The following is a 25,909-nucleotide window of genomic DNA, read 5'->3' as shown; positions in this document are numbered from 1 at the left end:
TGCCCCAAAGTTAAATGTCTTTAAAAGTAGTAATAATAATCACTAGAACAAGAACTCGTATTTACTGAGTACTTACTGTGTGCCAGGCCCTGTGCAAAGTTCTTTGACTGTATTATCCTGGCTAATCCTTACAAAAATCCTATAAGACAGCTACTACTCTGGTCCCCATTTTCCAGATAAGGAAACTGAGGTTTAGAGAGGTCAGTCAGTTTGTTCAAGTCCCACAGCCATGAGTGGAAGAGCTGGGGTTAGAAGCCAGGCTAGTCTGATGACCAGGTTTTAATCACTATACTTCATCACAACACATTTTAATTACATTTCAAATAAGACCAGGCGGGAGACAGACATAGTTTAACCGCTGAGTGAGGATGTTCCCGGTAGAGTCTGGGACGGCATGGGTTACACCTTCATGCTCTTCAGCTTCTATTTCTCGAGAGGGGTTGCTGGCCGAGTGGCCCTGCAGAATGAGTCCTTGGAAATTTGTATTCACTCCTTCCCTTCATTCTCTTTCATGCTTGGGTTTCTGAGGTAGGCACCCAGTCCCCCTACACTGCCCCACCAGGCTCCTGCCCAGCCCTTGGGTCCATTAGATTTCCAAGACTTGGTGTAAGGCTTGGGGGCCTCAGACTGAAAGAGATGTCCCTGTGAGCCAAGGTAAGGCGGCAGATGGAAAGCCAGATCCTTAGTGAGGCTCAAGAGAAATGTAACTACATTGCTGGACTTGTGTTAAGATTTATTGGTCCATTCCCACCACTTTTTACTTCTTCCACTTTCACCCCTGACAGCAGCCATCGGTTAGTGATCATTTTCAGCTGCGAATGGCAGACTCAATCCACTAATGGCAGAACTGAGAGCAAAGTGGAATCTGCTACCCCGAGCCATCATCCCAGCCGCTTAGACGGGGAAATTGTTTTTCAGGGTTTTACACTGCCATTTCTATTCACCCTTTAATGAATGCTTTCTGTCCATAAATGAAGCAGAGATGGAAGAAGAGGTGAATAAGTGCTAACATAAATTGCAGTGGGTCAACCACAAATACAGGCTTTCAAAAAAAATAGTTCTTTTCTTTTTTTTTTAAGTCTAGGTTAAGGTGCTTGCTGATTGCTAAAGTACTTCCTGGGTTTGATTAGTGTGCCTGATGCATCAAAAATCGCTATTTCAAACCTTTATTTTGTAATTCGTGCATCAGGATAGAAGGTCTGTTTTCAAAGAAAAGATAAAGATCAGAATATCATGCGTGCTTTTCACCATTATCCGTCTCTTACTGACTCACCAGTCACATGCTAGGTAATGGATATTGAAATTGATATAAGCAGGCTCTGAAAAGCTATGGTTGACTTTTACTTTTAGCTTCTGGGCGCACGAGTTTCTTTTTAGGTGTGATTCATATCTACGAGGAAAAATTGGCAAATGGTGGGAGAAATACTTTTCTTACTCATACTGTATTTGTGTGAGTAACAGCTGCACGGGTTTAGCATCTGTACCCCGGGTATTTTCTGTTATCCTGAATTGTATCCCAGGGGTGGAACGACCGTGTGGTCAGGCTAACCATCTTCCCACGTGCTATCTGTGCCATGTTGCTTTGCAGCTCGGCTTTGGATCGTTCCTTGGAATCATCGGATCAAACCTCGTGGAGAACAAACGGCAGATGGTAAGTTTTCATTGCTGTAGAATCAAATTCTTCATCTGAAAAAGCTCAACATTTCTGTGGATAAGTGACACATTTCTTAAGGTTGCCCAAATTGTGCCACAAAAGAAACAGCTACTTTACTTTTCTCCTAAGCCTCCGGGGAACTTGTTTTAAAGTGACCCTGTGGTATGGGACTTGTTCTCACCCTGCCTGATGTTCCCTCAGTGGCCCAGCTAGTCTCCTTAAGTCACAGGGATGGAATTATCTGGATCTTGCCTTTTGCTTTTCTCCTCATTCGCAAAGGAGTGCGCCAGCCTATCCAGTCAGGCCAATTGTCCTCGCATCGGATGCCTTTGCTTCTTTGATTCCTGCTGCTGCAGCCCTGGCTCACTGGTGACCCTCACACCTTCCTCTCTGATGCATAATCTTGGAGAGGAGTTTTCGCAGAGGGTTCCTGCCTTTTAGGAGATTCCAATCTAGGGGACTTTAATTAACAGAACAAATATATTTAGGGCGCAAGAAGACGAAATGAAATTACGAAGCCAACCTCAAGTATTCCCATTACCCATACATAGTTCAAAGCTAAGTATGTGTAAGGTTGAGAGGAAGGGTACGCATATAACAGGAGGTAAAACTCACAAAGTTCTATGTCCGAATGGGGGCCCGCAAGGGCAGGCTGTTGTATTTTCCTGCTTCAGGCTGAGAAGGGTTCCTAGAGGGCAAGAGAAGATGGTACAGACCGAATTGCAAGCATATTGCAGTTTTATGGGCTTGTAAATCAAGATGCCTGGTGAGTGGTCAGATGGTGGACTGATTAGGCTTCCCCGTACAAGTCACTGTGGCATCTAGACTGATGCTAGGGTCTATTTAACAGCAAGTTTAATCAGATAACGTAATAGCTCCAGGGACAGGGAACTCTAACCATGTGTTCTCCCCCCAGCAATGTAGGGAATCGCCCTCAGGGGGGTTCTAATAGTTCTCTTCTTCCATTTCACCTGGGCTCTCCGCTGCCAGTTGTGTTTGCACTTTGGGTTTAAATTATTCAAAATGACAAGGGAGCTCTAATTGTAGAGCTGATCATCGCATAGCTGATAATGCCAATTTCATGACATCTTTCATCCATTATTTACCAACTCTCTGTAGTGCTGTGAAGTGAGATTTATGGGGCGAGGTTTCTGAACAACTCCCAAAGGAGATCAGTATTACCTTCTAGCCTGTGAGATGGGAGGCTAGCCTCTGAGATGGGAGGCCACCTTAGGGTGGCCTTGACTTTGATTTCCTCCTTCTCCCTGGGGAGCAGCTTAATGCCATGCTATTTCTCTACTTTACCCCCCAAACACCTCAAAGAGGGTGTTTTGAGGGTCAACACGGGCAGATGGTGGGCTTAGGCAGTACCTATCCCTGCCCCTGGTTACGCCTTGAAACACCTAACCCCACGTTGGGTTGTAGTATCACCCTTGTAATGGAAGACAAATTATTAGGAAAATTTCTGTTATCTAACACGATAGGAGAAGAGGGCAGTCTGGTTCCAGCAAACATTTCTCTTACTTGAATGTTTTCGTATGTACCACACAGAGTTGATCAATTTCAGAGACTTCAACCCCTGTAAAATGTCTTTGACACCTAAGCCGTAATAAGTTGAGTGTTCTCTTTCTTCAGTGGTGCAGGGCCATGTAGGGTTGTGCAGGGCCTCAGAATCATCCCTTCTTCATCATTGCCCACCATGAGGGCTTGGGAAGAACACTGGACTAGGAGTTGGTGGGTACAGGCTCTTCCATAGACTGGATAGTGACCTTGGACACACCACTTACCCTCTCTGAGCCTCCAATTCCACAAATAATAAAATAGGGGGTGGGACTTCATGATGTCAAAGGTCTAACATTTTTCTGAGTCTGAGAATGGAAGAGCCATGCAGTCTAATTCCTCAGCCTCCTCTTCCTTGGGCGCTCATAGACTCATGGAGTGAATTTCTTAGCTTTCCCTGAAAATGTAAGAAGTGCTTCAATGGCCCCTTCTCCGCGTCCCCCTCCCCCTGCTCCCACTCATGCTGCGTGACTGAAAAGGGCATTCACACTTCACACGGGGTGGCAGGCCAGAGTTCTGCTTTGGCTGGCGGTCTCTTGGGGATCGCCTTGTCTCCAGAAGCAGCGAGAGTGGAAGGCTAACAGACACTTTTGCTTTGTCCCCCACCCCTACTCCCACAGCTGATGGCTTCCATCGTCTTTATCAGCTTTGGTGTGATTGCAGCCTTTTGTTGTGCCATAGTCGATGGGGTCTTCGCTGCCAGACACATTGTGAGTATTTTTAGTCCTGGGTTAAAGTAAGTGGGCAATACAACAAGGCTTCATCGAGTGTGTGTGTGCTGGGTGTGTGCTAAGGGCTGTGAGGGGTACAGGAGAGGGAGGTGACATCACCGGCCTCAAGGAGGTGATGTCAAAATGAGGACATCCCTGGACACACACGGGCATCTAGAGAAATTGGTCTAAGCTGGGCATATAAACTCTAAGTGCCCAAGTGGTTTACCTTGGATCAGAGCAGGCTTCCCAGTGGTGGAGGGGTTGGAGCTAAGCCTTTGTTGACATGTGGGTGAGATTTGGAAAAGTCAGAGACAAGGGCCAGGGGACTGGCTTGGAATTGGTGTTGGGAGTGAGGAGGTAGGGAGAGAGCCGCAGGAAGCCACATGACTTCCTGAGAGCCTTGGAGGTGGCAGTAGCTGACCTCCCCCACCTCCAACAGTGACAAGAGCAGCCCATGAGGACAGACACCTTTTCTAGGATACCTGAACTTCGCTGTCTTCATGGCTGGAGAGGAGTGATGTGATTGGGATCCGGAGAAAGCCCCAGAGCTGGAAGTCTCCAAAACGAGCCCAGTCCTGGAGCTGAGGCGCCAAATGCTTCCTGTTCTGGAGAAGCTGTGCCTCGAGTAAGGCTACTTTACTCCTGAAACCCAAACCTGTGCTCCTTCTTGGAGAAGCCTGGGATTCGGGTCCTTCCCACAGGGCTCCCTGCAGGAGCCCTCACCCCTCGGTCGGCGCTTTCCATCTCTTACGATTCCAGATATCTGGCCTAGGGCCGCCTTCTCCATTGGGCTCAGTAGACAACAGTGCCTGTGACCCATGGACTTTCAGGGTCCCAGAAAAATATGATCATTTCTTTTCAAGTCAGAGGAAAAATGATGAACTTTTAGGCCAAAAAAAAAGTTTTCACACATAATAGAAATTTGTCTTTATACCAATGCAGTCATAAGATATAATCAAAATAAATGAAATATCATTTTCAACAATTTTTAATGGAGGAAGCTGTCCACAAAATGCAAAAGTCCCAGGGAGGTCATAGTATAGCCCTGATCTGGCCCACAAACCCAAATCGAGAGCAAGCCAAGCAGCTTACTGAGCTGCCACAAAAACCTCAGATACTCATTTTTTCCCCCAAGTGAACCAACATTGAAAATGAAAACATCCTATGAACTAGTTGGAATTATATGTTTTCTAAAACAATTGAATTAGAGAAAAATTGTATTATCAGAATATTGTGTGGATCAATCATATTTTATTCCATTTCAGTCGTTGGCTAATAGTGCAGGTCATCCTGAGGGAGTGTCCTGGGTATGGATGGATCTGGGAAAGGATGATTTGCAACATTATTATTTCAATCCCAACTTGCTCTTGGACTCTCCTCCTAGACATAAGAGTCAGTCCCTCATTTGCCAAGATTAGTGGAATTCCTATGGTCAGTGCTGGCATGTCAGGAGATAATTACTGGGCAGGGGGAAAAGTATGGGATGGAAGAGAGAAGCTTTTTGCCCAGTTTTCTTTTGGAGTCAGGAATATGTCGGCCCCTATATCAGACTCATCCCTTTTGAGTTTAGCTGAGAGAGCCATCTTTTTCTTCATCTTTTTCTTTTTGAAAAGGCAAGTGACACAACAGGAACTTGTAACATCCACTATCCTACCACCCTAACATAGCAATTCTATTACATATGCAATTTTTGCATATTACCCTCTGAGTATATACCTATTTTTGTAGCATGCTTGTAGACAATCATAGTATGTGTGCTATTTTGTTTCAATATGCCTTAACATCTATTATCTCATTTGAGACCCACAGCAATCCTGTGAGATATGTAGGGCAGGTGTTATTATCCCCATTTGACAAGCACTCTTCACTCTGAGGCAGTCTCCATGGCAACGTAGGCCTAGTGGCCAAGAAGCCTGCAGTAGATTTTCATGGCATCATGAGCTAAAATGGCTTCCTCCTTTTCCCTCCTCCTCCCACTCCTAATGTTTTTTTTTTTAAACATCTTTATTGAGATACAGTTCACGTCCCATATAATTTACCCATCTGAAGTATATAATTCAGTGGCTTTTAGTACATTCACAGGTATGTGCAAACTATCACGTCAATTCTAGAAGATTTTTCTCATCCCCCAAACAACCCCATACCCTTTAGCTATCACTTCCCTATTCCCCCTGTTCCCCCAAGTCCTAGGCAACCACTAATCTACTTTCTCTATAGATTTCCCTATATTAGTTAACATTTCCTGTTAATGGCATCATATCATATGTAGTCTTTTGCAACCTGACTTTTTTTACTTAGTATAATGTTTTCCAGATTTATCCATATTGTAGCATGTATCATTGCTTCCTTTCTTTTTATGGTCTAATAATATTCCATTGTATTGATATACCACATTTTGGTTATCCATTCACAAGTTGATGGACATTTGGGTTGTTTCCACCTCTTGGCTGTTATCAATAATGCTGCTATAAACATTTGTGTTCAAGTTTCTATGTGGACATATGTTTTCATTTCCTTTGAGTATATACCTATGATTGGAAGTACTGGGTCATATGGTAACTACGTTTAACCTTTTGATGAACTGCCAATTTTCCAAAGTGACTGCACCGTTTTACATTCGCACTGGAAGTATCTGAGTGTGCCAGTCTCTCCACATCCTTGCCAACTCCCGTTATTATCTGACTTTTTAATTCTAGCCATCCTAGTAGGTATGAAGTGGTTTCTCATTGTGGTTTTGATTTGCATTTCCCTGACTCCTAAACTCCTCAAGGTTTTGATCACTGGCCTCATCCAAAGGCAATGGGAGAAAAATCCAAATTATATTTATTGGAAGTTTCTTCCAGCTTCTGAGTCTAGGCCGTCTGTACCTCCTGCCGTTAGTGGCTTGCAGTAGAGCGTTTGATTCGGGAGGTTGGGGTAAGGCTTTGAGAACACCTTTTTGCCTACACTGTACCTGTCCTAAGACATCTGCCAGCCCTCACTGGTACCCAGACAGTTTTGAGGGAGAAGGCTTTATTAATCTATGGTGATGTCTGTTGGCCAGTTTAAATGAAAGGCACATTTGGATCCCAGCACCGCTCGGGTGGGTTAGAGCCAGCCTTTCCTGTTGTTGGGGCCCTTTAACCTCCTGGTGCCCTGTCCTTTGGCTTGGGGGCATATGCGCTTCCCCTTAAGACCTACCTCCTGACCCCCCTCTAAATGTGTCTCATTCCTTCTCTCTCTTGTCTCCAGTTTCCTTCCTTTCCCCTCCCCGAATATAGCAATTAACTAGCTGGGAAAATCCCTTTCCCTCCTCGTGCCACAGTCTCTCCTCTTCCACCTGGATGTGATAGTAACTTAGTTGCCTCTCAGGGTTAACATGAGGATGGTATGAAATAATGGGTGTGAACGCGCCCTGAGAGGGCCTCACCCAGAGCACACTGACACTCAGCAGAAAGCAGTCTCGTGGCCAGCCCTCCACTCCGGAGCTGCTAGCCCTTCGGATGTAAAAGGCTGCCTTGGCTAAGTGGCCTTTTCTTACCTCCCAGTCACATGGGCTTGTTCCTCCCCTGGGGCCTCAGTGCACAAGAGCATCCAGAGGCAGCATATGGGGGACCATCACACACACACGTCTGTCTTCATTTAGGCAGTTGGTGGCTGAATGCTCTTTGCAGAACCAGGAGGTCAGGAGGGCTACGACCAGCACATCAAGCCTCCCCTTCGGCAGGATGATGATGACTTCTGCCACTGCCCAAACTCGGAAAATAAACCCTGCCGGCAGTGACCATAAGAACCCTCATTCCTTTCCAGCCTGACTCCAGGCTGAGCCCACAGGGCAGTGTACTTTCAGAACATGGAGCGGTCAGGACATTCATGTAGAAGCAGCTGATGGAAGGTCCTAGGTCCTTGACGGGGCAGCAGGCAGGGAGGCAGGAGGCACTTGGGTGTCAGGCACAGGAGATGCTCAATCACATGTGTGGGGAAAAGCAGCCACCAGGATTATTGAAAACGGTGAGAGAAGTGGGTTTAGGGGGAAGGAGGGGCAATAGATAAACTCCCTCTGCCAAGGTGCTTTTGGCCAAGTTCCAAAGGTCAGTTTGCATAAACTGCTTGTCCTGTGCTAACCTGCTTTTGGTCGAAGCCCCCTACCAGTCAGGGGATGTTTAGTGTCCCCCGGAAAGTGGGCAGCATCCGCTGACTGACAGTTTCCAGGTAGCACTGGATTGCACCTCTCTGTTCTACCCCAGTCCCTGTGTCTGAGCGCTCCCTCACCAGGAAGCTGCCCAAGTCAGCAGCGTTAGTCAACTGTCCTTGAGCCCCATGTTAGTTTTCTGGGCTTCAGTGGTATTTTTGGAGTTCACTGTCTTTAATCTGTGTAGTTGAGTGAAATTGGCTCATAGTTCAGTTGAGTTAAAATCTCCAGCAGGCTCCATGGCTACCCACCCCACTGGGGCTCGCTTCCTGAGCTCTTCCTTCTGAAAAAGCTGTGGCAATGACAGCAGGGTGTACGCGTCAGCCAGCCCTGGTCCTGTCCCCAGGTGATAATGGATCCTCATTGTTGGAGCTGGCCTCCCTCCGACTGGGAGTGTGATGTTGCAATAACTTGGAGTTTTGACTTTTGTTCCCTGGGGACTCTTTGCAAAGAGACAAAGACTAGAAATAAAAGAAAACCAGAGCGGAAATTTCAAGAAACCCACTTCTCAGTCAATTTCCTAATTTCTCATTAACCAAGTGGCCCAATAGAAAGCAGTTATTAGAACATTTTTATCTGATCCTCACATTCTCAGCCTCCCTAGATGGGCAGCTTTCAGAAATCAACCCAACTCACTACCTGCTCTGGGGAGTGTGTGTGTGCGTGTGTGTGTGTGTGTGTGTGTGTGTGTGTGTATTCAAATCTTTTATTACCAGTCAGAGCACCTGCTGCTCTATTTTCCAAAGCCAAAACCCATTTGGTTTGGTGTTTCCGTTTCCAGGATCTGAAACCACTCTATGCTAACCGGTGCCACTATGTGCCCAAGACATCCCAGAAGGAAGCTGAGGAGGTAAGAGCCAGAAGGAGGCTGCACGTCTTACCTTTGGGGAAAGTCTCCTGTTCTGCCTGGAACCCCCTTTCTTTTACTCTTTTTCCCGGGCCTACAGCTTGCTACAAGGTATGTTTAGTTGATTTGTTCAGTGGGTCAGAGCACAGTGCTAATGGGGCCACGGTCATAGGTTAGAGCCTCATGAGGCCTAATCAGATTTACTTTGTTCTGTGGCCACAGGCTGCCCCTCTGACCCCAGCAGGCAGCCTCTCAGTGTGTGGCTTTGATCCCGAGAGGGACAGATGAAGAGTACAGAGGCCACAGGGTAGGTCCCTCCCCCATGTCTGTGGATGACGGTTCAGCTGCCTGGACTTGATGTCCAGCTGGAAGAAAAGTGGGAGCCCCACCAAGGCAGCAGGCCTGGACCGGGGAGACAGAGTTTGAGTCCCACACGTGGGAGGGGTCAGGAAGCCAAACGAGGGTCACTGAGAAGCCTGGTCCACTTTGAGGCTCTGGGGAGGCCTGGGCTGGAGGCCTGGCCCCTGTCATGACACGCCCAGAGGCCAGTCTGATGATGCTTGAGTGGACACATGAGGGTGTGTCTCTCCTGCCCCGCACGGCTCTCCTTGGGTTCCTTGTTGCCTCACACAGAAGCAGAGGCAGTGGGCGGTGAGGTGAAGCTTGGTTCCAGGTCATTTTTGGAGAGCTTTCATTTCAGCTCACAATCACCTCTCTCCAATCCAGAGAGCCCTTTAATATAAAACTCTACCATGTGCTTCTAGCAACCTTGACCATTTGGTTCTCTATTAACTTCAAATTGAAAGTCAATGCGCCCCCCCCCCGAGAATAGTTAGAAAAATGGTAAACTTGTGACTGTTAGAAAAAAGTGGCGGGCTCCCCTGGTGGTGCAGTGGTTGAGAATCTGCCTGCCAATGCAGGGGACACGGGTTCGAGCCCTGGTCTGGGAATATCCCACATGCCGCGGAGCAACTAGGCCTGTGAGCCACAACTACTGAGCCTGTGCGTCTGGAGCCTGTGCTCCGCAACAAGAGAGGCCGCGATAGTGAGAGGCCCGCGCACCGCGATGAAGAGTGGCCCCCGCTTGCCGCAACTAGAGAAAGCCCTCGCACAGAAACGAAGACCCAACACAGCCAAAAATAAATTAATTAATTAATTAATTTTTAAAAAACTTCAAAAAAAAAGAAACAGGCCTTAAAAAAAAAAGAAAAAAAAGAAAAAGGTGGCAAGTGGATATAAAATGGTGACTGCATTGCATAACTTCAGGGGAAGCTGTTTTCCTTAACATACGGTGTGAACAGTGCCATCCACTTGCCCCATTTTCCTTACCCAGTCACTAGTTTACCATTTTTCTAACTATTCTTGGGTTAGAACGGAGTAGAAAGATGTGTGTGCCAACAGCTTATCAGAAAGGCATGAGTTTTTGGATGAAGGACCCAATATAGAAAAAAGTGCATGTTTACCACCAATATTCTCTATAACACAGTGAAACAAATTTACAAGCACTTCATTGCATCCATATGGGGCGGGGGAGAGCCTGGAAGATTTCTCACAAATAAGAGACGATAAATGGAAGTTAATTTTTACATCTTTTTTGCAAACTCGAGATGTGTAAAATGTCATTGCTGTTCTCTGGATTTCATCGTGTTCGCATTCTTGTGTTAACTTGGTGACTGTAAAAATGTTAATAATGACTTCCATAGGTTCACTTGTAACCCTGGTCCCCCTAACCCTATTTTTCCTATATAAGGTCATAAGTTCCTCAACCAAAAATTCTCCTTCCGCGAGGGTTATGAGGAACCTTACCCAGGCAGCTCGAGAGGTACTATTGTACTTCAGAGTGCATGTGATGGCCCCTCTGTCTTCCTTCCCATCTGGTCCCCTTTTCCCCATACCCTGATTTCCCGCCCCTTGTATCCTCATTTCCTACCATCCATTTGTTCTTCTGTCCGTCCTTCCATCCGTCCTTCCTCCTCTCCATCTCCACCCTTTAGGGATGGGGCCCTGAGGGCTGTAGCTGAGACTGCACGTGAGCCCAGCTCCCCAGTGACTTGCCTCACACATGAGTTCAGCCAGCCACCTGCCCAGCCCCATTCTGCCCGTGCATTGGTGTGTTCATTTCACAGCCATCCTTACCGTCTCCATCAGTCACTAACTCACAGTGCCAATCCCAGAGGGTCCCGCCTCCCATCCAGTGCCAGCTCACCTCCTCACTGTGGTGTGTCCCCAGGTGAACTGCCCTCACCTCAGCCGTGGATTCTGCACACCTCGCATCCGGGGCAACACCTGCTTCTGCTGTGACCTCTACAACTGTGGCAAGTGAGTGCTGAGCCCCTGATGGTTTGACCACAGTGGGCACGAGCAGGGCTAGGGTCGGGGAAGGGCGCACGGTAGGGATCAGAGAAGTAGAAGACATTGGTCTTCAAAGGATTTCAGCTGACATGCATTACTTGCCTTCTCTGTGCCAGGCATCATGCTAGGTGCTGTCAAGTATCTGATCTCATTTAATTCTTACCTATGATGTATGTAGAATTATTATCCCCATTTTACAGATGATAAGACTGAGGCTCAGAGGAAACAGGTAGTTCAAGGTGACACAGAGTTCGAAAATGGTAGAGGTTGGGTTCATACTCAGTTCTGTCTAAGTCCAAGTTCAACAAATAGCCTGACTCTGTTCCAGACGCTAGAGATTCAGCAGCAAACAAAACAAAATTCCTTGCCCTCACAGAACTTAGATTTTGGTGCTAGTTCTGCTACAACCACTCTGGCGCTCTGCCCTTCAATTGTTAAAACATCATTTATTCTCTTTCAAGACATATTTAGGTGCCAGGAATACAGAGAGTCCTGCGGAGAAACTCGCAGACTAGCAGGGATGACCGACCTGTGAGCCATTGATTACAGTCTAGTGTGAGAAGTGCGGTGCGGATCTGGGGATGTACCGGAGACCCTCTCTATGCAAATGACTGGAAGTCAGAGTCGCTGGGGGCAAAGAGGGGGGGCGTGTCAAGGAGGAGGGGATGTGGGAGCTGAGACTTAAAGGATAAGGAGGGAGTTAGGAAACAAACCCAAGTGGGGTGGAGGTGGGCAGGGTCTTCCCAGAAGTTGTGGGGGAGGTGAGGGCAGAGTGCTGGTCACAGATCAGATCACGGAGGGCTCACTGGCCATAGGAATGCCTCTGGAATTGACCCTGTGAGCAACTGGGAGCCATTGAAGGGTATAGCGTGGAAGATGGATTTGAGTGATTAGAGACTGGAGGCTACTAGGGGGCCACTGCAAGAGTCCGGGCCAAAGGGAACAGAGCCTAGATTAAGTTGGTTTGGGGATGGTGGAAAGCAAGGAGTACTTTTAAGAGCAATTTAGAAGGTGGAATAGACAGGAATGCGTGAGCAGGTGATGCAGAGCATAAGTGAATGGCCCTGTACACGGGGTCTGTCAGCCAGTGCCTGCCATGCACGTATTTTCTTTCAGCTCTCAGTGCAGGGGTGCTGGGGAGGGGGAGGGCGGAAGGGAGGGAGGAGTTGGCAGAAGGGGCCTGGATGGAGCTAGGTCCAGAGGGGTCAGCTGGGTGCACCCCTCCTCACTCACACTCCCTACTCATGGTTTTGGGGGGCCAGTTTCTCCGGTTTGAGGATTAAAGACCTGACAGACCAGAGGCAGTGGGGCGGGGGGAGGAGAAGGGGGGACTCAACGCCAGCCCTTTTACTTTCTTTGCTAGCACCGGTCTCATTTCGGTCTCATTTCGTTAAAAGGTTTGGCGGTGGAGGAAGAGAAACTTAAAGACTCAAATGAGGTTTGGGGATTATCTGGGAGATTCAATTATTCATGTTGTAATAATAACTAACACTTGTAAAGGACTTCCCTCCTTAGCGGTGATGGAGAGCTGGCTATAATTGTACTCCCTGAGCCCATCCTTCCAAAAATGATCAAAGGAATGTAAAATAGGTCCTAGGGGAATTGGGGTTAGTTTGCTATCTTTCCTCTTGCCTCCCCGTGTCCATCCCCCTCCCCCTGCTCAGTCCTCCCCTCTGTTTCCCCCCCCCTCCTTTTGACACCCTGTCCTCTGGCTAGCTCTCCTCTCCCCTCTCCTTTCCCTTTCCGTTCTGAGATCCCAGGAGGAGAGAGGAGGCCCGCTGAGAGGGCTGAGAAGTGATTCCTTATGGGCACACCTTTCTCTCCACAATTAGGTATGTTTCTGAAAAAGGTCTGAATAAACTAAATCCTACTTTAAATTCCATTTAGCTGAGCCCTTAGGTGAATTTTTTTTTAAGTGGAGACTCAGGCCCAATTTATCTTCCTGTCAATCTGAACTTCATAATAACTGACTTTCTTAAAGCAAGTCATGCCAGGATCGTCTTCAAGGCCCTAAAGGAATTCTATGAGGAGCTCTGCTAAACTCTGGGCTCCCTAAAGGCAGCGAACACAACTTCATCTTATCTGTATCCTCAGGCCCCGGCACAGGACCGGGCTTGAATGAAAGACCTGATGACAAGGGAGTGACGTGTGTTGAAAAGGATCAAAAAGAGGAACACCCTTTTCCCCAGGAAAATAAACTATTGGACCAGACAACTAAGAGGGTTCATGGGGACACTGCCCCTAACAACCTTTGAGCTGGAAATGCTGTTCACCTACCTGATGCCTGGGGACCAGCCTCAGGCGGCGATCGAGGCCTTGCCCAGGTCTGTAGCGTTGAGATTCCAAGGGCAAAGCCACTAGAAAACCACTTACTGAGCTTTTCATCAGGAAACAGTCCCATGCGGTCAGAAAGCAAGGCCGCGAGACTTAAGAGGTGATGGTCCTACAATAGAAGGAAAAGAGTTTCCTTGACCCGAGACTTTTTCCAGCCGGCTCGAAGGAGACCTAATCTCCAGGCCTAAATATAGCTAGCTGCAAGCATTCTGAGGCTCGGAGACTTTAATTTTGCCGAATGCGTATTTTTTTTCCTCACATGAAGCCTATTTTTAATCAATTGCCAGCTCCTCTAGTCCATTTCCTGGAAAGGAGGCCAAGAAAAAAAAAAAGTGGGAACAAAAACATCAGGCAGTCATTTGTATAGCGCTACGGAAACAGAGTTTCTGCTGTCCCCTCGAAGCCACAGACCTTCTTTGACATCAGGGGCAGCGAGGTTTTAATACCAAACATAGATGATTCCATTTCATCCTGTGCAGGAAGGTGGTTTCTCTAGGACGCAGCTCTGCAGCAGCTGCCTTTCAGCCTTCACTCAGCTTTGGAGAGATCAAGTCAATATCACTGGTTTTCGGTGTGTAACCTAAAGGAAGTGAAAGGAAATGGGGGTGGTTTGTGAACTGCTGCAGCTGGTGATGAATAAAATGAAAGATGATAGCTCACTTTCATCCATTCCTCCCTTTGCCAAACTTTTATTGAGCTCCTACTGTGTGCCAGGGACTGTTCTAGAAGAATAGATATCCTTAAAATAACATTTTGCCCTTAAGGAACTCAATTTACCAGGGGGATTATGGGGAGGGGGGTTTAGACCGATACACAGAATACACGCAGTGAGAGAAAGATGCACAGAGGCTGCCCATAGCCGCTGCCTGCCCACCAAGAGTTGGTGAATAGTTCCAGGCCCTTATCGAAGAGCAGAAGGGTGCCCTTTGGCTTTATCCAAGATCTGTTGCCTCCTACTCTGTTGAATGCGGACTGAAACACAGAGAGGTTATCTATTTCTCCAGGCACACCCAGCAAGTTGGGAGCAAGGGGGTAAAAGCCCGCACTGGGTAATCAATCTTATGATCAATGCAATGATCCGTCTTTGAACTCAGTTACTCATTCACCAAGTATCTATTGATGACCCATAACGTTTCTACCACCCAGCTAGGAGGCAGTGAGGGAGACACAAAAGAAGTGTAAGAGATGACCTTGCCCTCCAGAGGTTAGAATTTAGACAGAGCCATCGTGTCCACCTTGGCCTTGGTTGTAGCTTTAGCACCCGGCATGGTACTCAGCACTGGGTAGGCTCTCAGTAAATATCAGATGAAATGAATAGCTGAATTATTGACATATGCAACATGCCAAACTAAGAAGAACAGACTGAGACTGTGGGAGTCCAGGTACAAAGATAATGAATGGGCGCTGGAGTCCTTGAAGAATGAGACGTGTGTGTTGAAGCTTTGTGCAGCGGGAGAGATCAGGACAGGCAGAGAACAGAAGGCAGTACCTCCCACGCAGGGGGAGAAATCTGAGCAAAGGTCTGGAATAAGTACCCAGCATGGCCAGTTTGGTGCTTCTGAGGATTCCAGCCTGGCTGGAATGTGGATTCCACTTTGGAGTTGGATTATGGCAGACTGAGGAATTGGGATACTTTTTCCTGAAGGTAATGGGTAGCCAGGGAAGGGTTTTGATTAAATGAATGACTTAGTTTTACAAATGTGTTAGGAAGCTGAACCAGGCAGTGATGGGGTCTGGCAGGAGGGCCCTGCAGTCACGGAGGCTTGAGGGTGGGAGCAGTGAGAATCCAAAAAGATGGAATATCAGACGAAGCTCTGCCCAGAGACTGAACCAAATGGAATCGTGAATCTCAAACAGAAACAAACCACATTAATTCGCTAAACCCTGAACCAGATCTAGTATTAATGTTCTTTTGCTTCATGGTTCAGTAAAAAAACATTTTAGTAGCTGCTGAACCCGCTCAAACTGAAACCAAACATACATTCTCTACAATTAGTGAATACTTTTAAATGAACTACTAACCTAGCCCCATGCTGTGGTCTGTGCTTTTTAAGCGTCACTGCCTTTAAGAACACGATTCAAAGGTTTGAATCATTTTGCCAGAGGCTGGCTCTTAAAAGGGAAAAAACACAGCTACATGTTTTGGGGGGGGCCCCTTACAATGTGCTAGATTACTGCTTCCGTGCATTTGCTCATGAAATCCCCCAGGCTCAGAGAAGTTAAGAAAGTTGCTCAAGGTCAGACAGCAAATAAATGACAGAGCCAGGGTTCAAATGCAGTCTGATTCCAGAGTCTGCTCTGCTGTACCACCCATCTGTATGTGCTACCAGCCCACCCTCGGTGTTTTAGGACATAAGCAAAGATACCTGGGGAGAAGTCAGAAGCTGATTCTCAAGCCTCCCCTGCACCCCTACAACCCCACACTCGCCCTTATACACAGGCCTGCCTTTTTCAGGGGAGAGTCCTTGTACAGCGGTGCCTTTTTGAGCAGTAAGTAATCTGTGTGTCCTCCCTGCCCCATCCCCAGGCTCGAGTACCATGCCAGCTAATAGGAGACACTCAATGTATGCTTCCAGGTGGTGTCCAGCTATGTTCCTGAAAAACCTGAAATCCAGCTGAAATTCTGATGAATTGACACACTGTTAAAATTCCACTATGAAAGCTTACTATTTAAAACAGCGGGTCTCAAATATCAATGAGCTCGTTAACACAGATTCCAGAGCCTCACCCCAAGAGATTCTGCCAGATTTAGTAGGACTGTGGCTGGGCCTCAGAATCTGCATGTTTAACCATCTCTTTCTCAAAGATGCATGCACACACAGACACACAGAGACTCCCACAGGCACACACAACTAACACACTGACACAGGCAGGCACATAGACAAACAGATTTTGACGCAGGCTGTCCTGTAACCACACTGATTTCAATTCCTTAAAGAAGCACTGGTTTTAAAGAATTCTAAGATAATTCATCTGTAAAGTTTAAAAGTCTTCTGTGAATAATCTCTCCCTGATTCATTTTGGAGGTTAACATTTAATTTTTTTTTCTTTTTCATTTTCTGTATTCTTATAGCAGGGGAGTCACACATAACTATCCTGATGCCAGGGGGTTTAGTTCTAAGTTTAATTGTAAGAATCACAGTGTTTAAGATTCATTATTGATTCCAGTGGCCAAGTTGTAAACTAGTTTGCAACATCCAGGAAGACAGGAGCTTCCATTTAATTAATTTAACCAGTATTCATGTAGCACCAACTATGTGTCCAGCACAGCAGTGAACAAAACAAACCAAGTCCCTAACCTCATGGAGCTCACATTCAAGTTAGGGAGACAGACAGTAATGAAGCACACACATTAGTAAGGAGTAAGTGCTGCAGAGGATTTAGGGAAGGGAAATTAGCTTGGGCTGCCATAACAAAATACCATAGACTGGTTGGCTTAAACAACAAATTTTTATTTTCTCATAATTCTGGAGGCTGGAAGTCTGAGATCAGGCATCAGCATTGTCAGGTTCTGGTGAGGGCTCTCTTTCTGGCTTGCTGATGGCCACCTTGTTGTGTCCTCACGTGGTCTTTCCTCAGTGTGTGCATGCGTGTGGAGAGTTCTCTCTTCCTCTTTTTGTAAAGCCACCAATCCTATCAGATTAGGGCCCCACCCTTATGATCTCATCTAACCTTAATTACCTCCTAAGAGCCCTTCTCCAAATACAGTCACCTTGGGAGATAGGGCTTCAATATATGAATTTTGGAAGGGAACACAATTCAGTTCATGGCAAGTAGTGGGCTAGAGAGTGACCAGGCTGGGTGGGGGTGGGGATGTCTTTGGACAGAGTGGTCAGGGAAGGCCTCTCTGAGGAGGTGATATTCAGATTTTGTGCAGGAACTCAGCTTTAGTACTTTATTGGGATGTTGTTTTTCGTTTGTTGGTGTTTTGTTTTGTTTTGAGAGAGGAAACACTGAAATCTTCGAAGCCTGAATTCAGATCCCAGCTCTACCGCTTACGACTTGAGGAAATTCCTAACGTCTCTGTGCTTCAGTTTCTTCATCTGTGAAACGGGAATGGTGGTAGTACTTACCTCTTACAATATTGTAAGGATTTGCAGCACAGCCTAATAGAACTTTCTGCGATGATGGAAATGCTGTAATCTGCTCTGTCCAGTACAGTAACCAGCCACTAGTGTGGCCCTTAAACGTGTGGCTGCTGAGCACTTAACATGTGCCTGGTGAGACTGAAGAACTGAATTTTTTACTTAATTTTAATAGTCACCTGTTGACTAGAAGCCGCCATATTAGCACAGATGTAATGAATTCACGTCTGTAAAATGCTTAGCCCCGTGCTGGGCACATAGCAGGTGTCAATGATTGCCATCTAGGATTAGCGTTAGCTGATGGTAACAAGTGTTTCTCTGGCAGGTAGGAGGGTTTTTGGGGATAAACGGTAATCACACTTTGATTGATTATCGTATCTTGCTCCCCGAGTGCACTGTTGGCTACGATGTCCCTTACGATAGCTCCCCACCTGCCCACCTGTCTTTTCACTGAGCCGCATGGTAGCCAAAGCCCTAGAGGGACAGCCTGCCCCCTGGAGACTGACTGGATGTGCTTCTCCCCGTCCAGCCGGGTGGAGATCACCGGTGGCTACTATGAGTACATTGACGTCAGCAGCTGCCAGGATATCATCCACCTCTACCACCTGCTCTGGTCCGCCACCATCCTCAACATCGTCGGCCTCTTCCTGGGCATCATCACTGCCGCTGTCCTGGGGGGCTTTAAGGACATGGTAAGGAAGGAAGTGACTTCCCATCCCACAGAGGCCCCTCCTCCTGTCAGGGCTGGGGCGAGGCTAGGCGGTTGGGGGCAATGGGGACCCACGCTTTGAAGGGAGGAACAGAAACCGTTGGTTCAAGAATGTAGCTGCCTTTGGGACTTCCCTGGCAGTCCAGTGGTTAGGACTCCGTGTTTCCACTGCAGGGGGCGCGGGTTCGTTCCCTGGTCGGGGAACTAAGGTCCCACATGCCATGCAGTGGGGCCAAAAAAAAAAAAATGTAGCTGGTTTCAAACATCTCAAGTCGAAGGAGCCAGGTGATGCCATCAGCCTGCAGACATTTCTTGTTAACATGAGTTGCCTGTGTTTTTGAGGCACATTCTGGGGGTGGGTGGGGTTCATGCTAGCTATGTAAACATAGCCTTAATTACCGCCCCCCACTCCCTCCACACACACACACTTTTAGTAGAAACCTTTTTGGGTGGTATTTCTATTAACAGACTTTGGGAGAGCTGGAAGCAAAGACGTTTTTAGTTACAGGTAAGAGTACTGCTCGTCTCCCCCTCCCCAGGAATTTCCTCCTGGAGTTTCTCCAGAAAGAGCCTCAGGACTCTTTCTGCATGTGAAGGCCCAGCCCTAGGCTAAACTGCTGGTCAGGTCTTGTCCTCAACCTTAACCTCACTCTCAGTCTCCCTGCGTCCCCTGTGCTCCCTTTCAACTCTTCCATATTCGTGTGTATGTCTGCAAAGGCACCCCAGGACTCAGCGCCCAGTAGGTGCTCCATAATAGTGGGGTCCTTCCTTCTTTTGCTTTTAAAGCATTTCAAAGCATTTATTTGCTTATGTAATAAACCTTGATCTCTAATTATGGAGATAATAATAGCTTTAGAGCTATGGTTCTCAACCTGGCTTCAGATTAGAATGGAATCACCTGAGGTGCTCTAAAAAATCCGGCTGCCCGGACTGCTCCTCCAGAGATGCCAATTTGATTGGCCTAAATTGAAGCCCAGGCGTCAATACTTTTTTAAAAGCCCCCCAGGTGACTCCAACTGTGGCCATGGTTGAGTATGGCTGCTTTAAAGAAATGTCCCACCCATGTCTAGGGAATTATTTTGTGCCTAAAAAGGGTTTTCCTTTGACCCCAGAAATGAGGCAGATAACCCCTAGGCCTTTGGCTGTTTCTGTCCCATTTGGGGGGACACTGAGGAACAGGAAGCTGAAAGGCAGCCTGTAGTTTGGCCCTGGACCGTCAAAAGGATGAGTAATGGAAAGTGAAAGGTGCGGTAGGACCAGGGAAGAGAAAAAACTGCAGTTTTGGGCAACAAGTCCCCAGTAGAACCGGGCTAACTGGAAGTATTGAGTGTTCCTGCTGGTGACCCTGCTGCCCAGCCCGACTGTCCTTCTCTTTTTTCCCCTCCCTCTCTCACACACGCATTTCTCATTCCCGGGCCCCTCCTCCCGCCCGGGAAAGCCCAAGCTCGGCGGAAGCATCAAGGTAGGGGGGCCCCTTGGAGGGAGAAGGCTGTCCTGTAAGTTCGGGCCTGACGGAGCATTGGGGTGAGAAAGCTTCAGAAAAGCTGTTTCTGGGTTGGAGCTTCTTTGGAGAAAAGAATGCCCTTTGTTCTTGGAGACTTTCCCCAGGGGGCAGGTGAAAGCAGAGGCCTTGTGTAGAATCTGAGCCGCTCGGGCTGGAAGAGAAGCTTCTGGTTGGGGCTGGCGAGTTGAGATGGGACATCAGGATGAGTGTTAAGGCTTCTCTGAATTATCCCTCGAGCTCTCGGACATGGACAGCCGAGCGCCCTGATGTACAAATGGAGTGGCTGGCGGCCACTTGGTAGGCTCTGTGGGGCTCCTGCAAGGACCCTTGTCAAAACTCAGTTGACCATTGATGTTTAGGTTTATTTCTGAACTCTTTTTAATTGTTGAAGTATAGTTGACTTACAATAGCATATTAGTTTCAGGTGTACAGTCTGCACTGTTAATTTCACTGTGACCTTGATCTCTAGGGGAATAGGGGCTTGTTGACAGTCTGTCCTGAGAGGTGCCAGTAATGGCCCCTTTACTCTCCGTAAAGGGCTTTTGTACAATTTCTTTCTCCGCTTCTCACCACCACTAGTACCTCGTGAAGTAAATATTACTCCCCCCATTAACAGATGAGGAAACAGGCCAACAGAGGTCAAGTTACCTGCCCAGGGCTAAATAGCAGAGCTGGGAGTGGAGCCCAGGTGTGTTAGATGCCAGAGCCTTTGCTCCTTCTGCTTCATCCCAGCTGCCCCTAACGAGCATTCGGCTGGCCCTTTCTGGTTCTACAAGTGTTTTAACAGACATGACCTCCTTTGTTTAGTTGCTTTCATTAAAAAAATTAAAAGCAAGTTGTTTCCAACTGTTGGGAGCTTCTCTGAGAGGAAAGGAGGAGGGCGAGGGAAGACCTGAGCGTCATCAAATGCCAGGCCTGGGAACCCAATCAAGGGCCAGTGGGGAAAACGAAAGATGAAGGCAAAGAGCAGGGGCAGAAGATTTGATTTGTGACGGGAGAGAACAAACGGGGGTTATAAGATGGGGGCACCAAGGAGGAACCATTGTTTCCATCACTTTATTAAAATGAGGCACATGGTGTGGAAAATCCTGGAGCATCAACCAGGTAGGCCTACATAAAATCCTCGGCCCGGGTCCAGATGTGCTTGGTGACTCTTGGCGTGCCTCCACCTTGAGTAGGATGCCTTGGGGGCTGCAGGGAGGCCCAGGGGTGCTGGCTGATGAAAGGCATTCCTGAGGAGTGAGGCCAGGAGCCAATAGCTGTGAGCTGGCAGCCTTCAAAGAGATCAGCTCAGAGCATCGTTTCCAGAGTTGTGGGAACCTGAAAGGAAAAAAGATGTCTTCTTTCCCTGACCAGAGGGGCTTGGTGAAAAGGGTGTTGAACAAATGTTTGATGACCAAAGTGTTTGCTGCCCAAAGATATAAGAATTTGAGGTGAATCTTTAAAAGGTGATTATATCTTGCCATTTTCTCCTACTTGGTGTCTCTGGTTTAGAGTAAAGTGGAGAGAAGTCAAAGCGGCCTTCTTTCCAAAGTCCGCAATTGTTGTCTCAGAAGAGACTCAGTGTTGTCCAGGAGAGACAGCTTTGACCATTTCCCGTGCTACCTAGTAACTGTTTGTTTCACTGGAGCTCAGAATGCTACTGGTCAAAAATGGGGGTCTCATAACTTAAGCCCCAGAATTATTGGTACAGAAATACACGCACTCCTATATGCACACACAAGTAGAGATGGAGCCCAGATTTATTGGAAAATCAGAATTACTGATTTAAAACATAACCGACCATGGGACTTCCCTGGTGGTCTAGTGGGTAAGACTCCATACTCCCAATACAGGGGGCCTGGGTTCGATCCCTGGTCAGGGAACTAGATCCCACATGCATGCTGCAACTAAGAAGCCCACTTGCCACAAGTAAAGATCCTGCATGCCGCAACAAAGGATCCTGCATGCCGCAACTAAGACCAGGAGCAGCCAAAATAAATAAATATTAAAAAAAACAACAACCATAAGCAGACCATTATTTGGGGCCATCCCTTTTGCTTTTCCCCTGCCTGACTCCTGACTTCACCCCCCTTCACTCCCTCAACCTCTCTTGGTGCCCTGTCCATTTTCTCTACGTCCTCTACACTTCTCGTCTGTGGCTTTCTTGTGCTTATTTAATCTTCCTCCTGTGTTTCTTTCTGTATAATAGTCAACTTCCTTTCAAAGATTGTCCTGGACCCCCAGCCTCGCTGCACACACAAAACCTTTTCTAGATAGAGTTTACATTGCATGATTGCTTCTCTATGGTTAGGCTTAGTTTATTTGCATAGAAGAACTGGTTTCGTTTTGCAAGAGCTGGAGGGTGTGTTTTTAACTGACACAAGGCCAACGGAACATGGTTTCTGGGACTTCCTCAGGGATGACATTTCTTTTTGGAATCCTTGTGGAGAGGTAAGGGCATTTCTGAGCACTCTTCTGTAACGCGAGCCAGCCCTTGGAATGGTCAAGATCTAAGTTCTCTCCCACACAAGAGAGAGGCTGAGAAACATTTCTCTGGTTGTCTGTGAGCAGCATCATAATGACTGAGGCTTGTAGCTCTTCAAACCTCCTAGAGATGTAAACAGTAACCCACTCCAAGGAAGAGAGCAACAGACTGTGTTGAAACTTGCTATAAGGGAGTTTCCTCTGCCAACATCCCACCATGGTTGCCTGTGACATTGCCAAAGCCTGCCCACACATTTTCATCACTTGAGAGGAAGCTTCTGCTCTCCGTTAATGCCAAGTAGATACGTACCAGAAACAAGACACATTGATTTTACAGACAGCTGTTGATTATCCACATGAATGGAGGGGGTGTCAATGACATGGATGATGGAAAGAACATTTACCCACACCTTGACCCATGTGGCACTCATAAGGTACAGAGTACAGTCCTGCTTGGGAACTAATGAGCGGTGGTGGCTTCCTTGAGCAGTGTTTTGGCCTTGTTGAAATCTGCAACCCCATCCTGGATAAGATTAGCTTTAACCCTTGAAGGGCTACACACGTCACCATGTTATAAAAATGGTATTAAATTCTTTCTGCATTGCTTTGTTTTCCCAAAAAGTGAGGGTGGAATCTGCAAGAATCCTTACAACTTTTACAAACCCTTTGTGATCGATCACATTTCTGTCACAGCAATAGCAATAGCCTTGTCCGTTTGACATTTTGTATTTGGGGTCTCAATTTCTTCTTTTTCTTTTTTGCTTTTGAAAATCATACAAATGATTTCAACTTTTTTATAGGTTTGAATTTTTCAAAATAATAAGTTGTGGGGAAATGACACAAGTAATACATATTAGTTGTGAAAGCCTTGGCTATATAATTGAAAGTGAAGAGTCCCCATTTACTTCCTAGTACCGCTGCCCTCCCCAGAGATAACCATAGTTAACAGTCTGTTGTGAATCTTTCCAGATTAATTTCATTGACAAACACACATATGTGTATAATTGTTTGAGTCTTTATTTTTTACATAAACTGGGATTATGCTACATTAATGTAACATGGTGGCTTTTTAAAAAGATTTTATTTTTTTAGAGCAGTTTTAGGTTCACAGCAAAATTGAGAGGAAGATAGATTTCCCACGTACCCCTTCCCCACACGTGCGCGGCCTCCCCCATTACCCACAGCCCCCACCAGAGGGGTGCATTTGTTACCAAGGTTGAAGCTATATCACCACATCAGAATCACCCAAAGTTCATAGTCTACCTTAGGGTTCACTTTTTTTAAAAATTATTTATTTATTTATGGCTGTGCTGGGTCTTCGTTTCTGTGCGAGGGCTTTCTCTAGTTGCGGCAAGTGGGGGCCACTCTTCATCGCGGTGCGCGGGCCTCTCACTATTGCGGCCTCTCTTGTTGCGGAGCACAGGCTCCAGATGCGCAGGCTCAGTAATTGTGGCTCACGGGCCTAGTAATTGTGTGCTCCACGGCATGTGGGATCCTCCCAGACCAGGGCTCGAACCCACGTCCCCTGCACTGGCAGGCAGATTCTCAACCACTGCGCCACAGAGAAGCCCCGCTCTTTTTTTTTTTTTTATAAATTTATTTATTTATTTATTTTTGGCTGCGTTGGGTCTTTGTTGCTGCGCGCAGGCTTTCTCTAGTTGTGGCAAGCGGGGGCTACTCTTCATTGCAGTGCGCGGGCTTCTCATTGCGGTGGCTTCTCTTGCTGTGGAGCACGGGCTCTAGGCGCACGGGCTTCAGTAGTTGTGGCGCGTGGGCTTCAGTACTTGTGGCACGCGGGCTCTAGAGCGCAGGCTCAGTAGCTGTGGCGCATGGGCTTAGTTGCTCCGCGGCATGCAGGATCTTCCCGGACCAGGGCTCGAACCCATGTCCCCTGCATTGACAGGCAGATTCTTAACCACTACGCCACCAGGGAAGCCCCAGGGTTCACTCTTGCTGTTGTAATTCTATGGGTTTGGACAAATGTATAATGACATGTATCCATCATTATGGTGGCAAACAGTATTTTCACTGTCCTAAAAGTACTCTGGGCTCTGCCTATTCATCCCTCTCCCCAACCCCAACCCCTGGCAACCACTAATCTTTTTATTGTCTCCATAGTTTTGCCAATGGCTTGTTTTTGTTTTTTTAATTTAACAATATATCCTGGACAACTTCCCTGTCACTAAATATAGGTGCACATCATTGTTTATCAATAGCTCCATAGTATTCTGTAGTATAAATGTACATGGTTTATTTAACCATTCTCCTAGTGATGAACGTTTATGTTGTTTCTAATTTATGTTTTTCTGCAGAACCCAACTCTCCCAGCACTGAACTGTTCTGTTGAAAATGCCCATCCGACTGTTTCTTACTACGCTCGTCCTCAAGTGGCATCCTATAATACCTACTACCATAGCCCTCCTCACCTGCCACCTTATTCTGCTTATGACTTTCAGGTATGTTTTGAGAGAAAAAGAACTCTCCATTACCCTTGCTCTCGCTCATGCTGTCTCGTTCTCTCCCTAATTATGGACCCTTCCTAATATATATGACGTAGCCAGGCTCTCTATCCCTGAGGGCCTTTAGCAGCCTGTGGGTACCAGTGACTAGCTTAAGGACTGCATAGGCAGGCAATGATGGGAGAGATGGGGAGGGTGGGAAAGACACAAGAGGAGAAGAAACAGAATGAGGGAAGAAAAGGGGAGAGGAGATAGGATCCAGGTGTCCCAGGTTGCCTTGACCTACACCGAGGTACTCATGAGTATGTCACCACGGACCCCTGTCCAACAGGGGCCTTTTCCGTTTCTCTGCCACCGGGAGAGGACTGCCTAGTCCTGCTCCTTAGCACAAGGGCATTCTGAGCCACACAAGGGTTTGAATCAAATCTGTAATGAGGAAGAAGTCCCTTCTTTTCCTCCAGACTTCCTAACTGGGACTCTACAGAGAAAATATTTTTTATACACCCTCCTCCCCTTTTTTGCCTTGTTATCACGTGGGTCAGAAATAAGTGTTACCAAATTTGCCCTTTACCATTTTCCTTTTGAGCTAAGACTAAGCACAGAAGAACAGAACCCAAAAGGCACATAATTAAAAGGAATTCATTGTATGCAGAGCACTGAACTAGACACTTCAGGAAAACAAATGAAACAGTCTTTTAGGCATTTACAGTGACCCTAAACCCTGGACCACAGAAGGATGGGATTACACTCGAATCTGGTTAATTCAAAGTTTGGGGACCAAGGAAATGCCTTTGAAAGGAGGGAAGCTCATAATGAATTTACTTCTATTGACCAAGAGCTCTGAATGCTCCAAGGGGACATAAAAGCATGACTGTTTGGGGGTGGTTCCAATTAACCAGCCAGTTTAGAAAAACAGAGCCCTTGGGCAACCTAATTTCCACTTCAGATTAACAAAATAATTGAAACTGAAAACCCCCCTATTTAGTTGAATAAAGTGTACTTTGGTTTGGTTTACATACTGTACGGGGAGGTCTAGGACTCTATATGGCAATAGG

General features: G+C 46.9%; 1 protein-coding gene across 1 annotated transcript in view; it reads left to right on the top strand.

Moving 5' to 3' along the window:
- Positions 1-25,909, top strand: part of TMEM255A (transmembrane protein 255A) — a 47,524-nt gene that overhangs the window by 13,688 nt on the left and 7,927 nt on the right. Inside the window, exons 3-8 of the mRNA XM_007178600.2 lie at positions 1,589-1,651; positions 3,835-3,924; positions 8,880-8,948; positions 11,176-11,264; positions 18,246-18,408; positions 24,708-24,851. Coding sequence (XP_007178662.1) covers positions 1,589-1,651; positions 3,835-3,924; positions 8,880-8,948; positions 11,176-11,264; positions 18,246-18,408; positions 24,708-24,851 — 618 coding nt within the window. The remainder of the gene's footprint in view (positions 1-1,588; positions 1,652-3,834; positions 3,925-8,879; positions 8,949-11,175; positions 11,265-18,245; positions 18,409-24,707; positions 24,852-25,909) is intronic.

The sequence above is a fragment of the Balaenoptera acutorostrata genome, chromosome X (genome assembly GCF_949987535.1).
Source record: "Balaenoptera acutorostrata chromosome X, mBalAcu1.1, whole genome shotgun sequence".
Classification (NCBI taxonomy): domain Eukaryota; kingdom Metazoa; phylum Chordata; class Mammalia; order Artiodactyla; family Balaenopteridae; genus Balaenoptera; species Balaenoptera acutorostrata.
The sequence above is the reverse complement of the archived record's forward strand: the minus strand, read 5'-3'. Positions and strand labels throughout refer to the sequence as shown.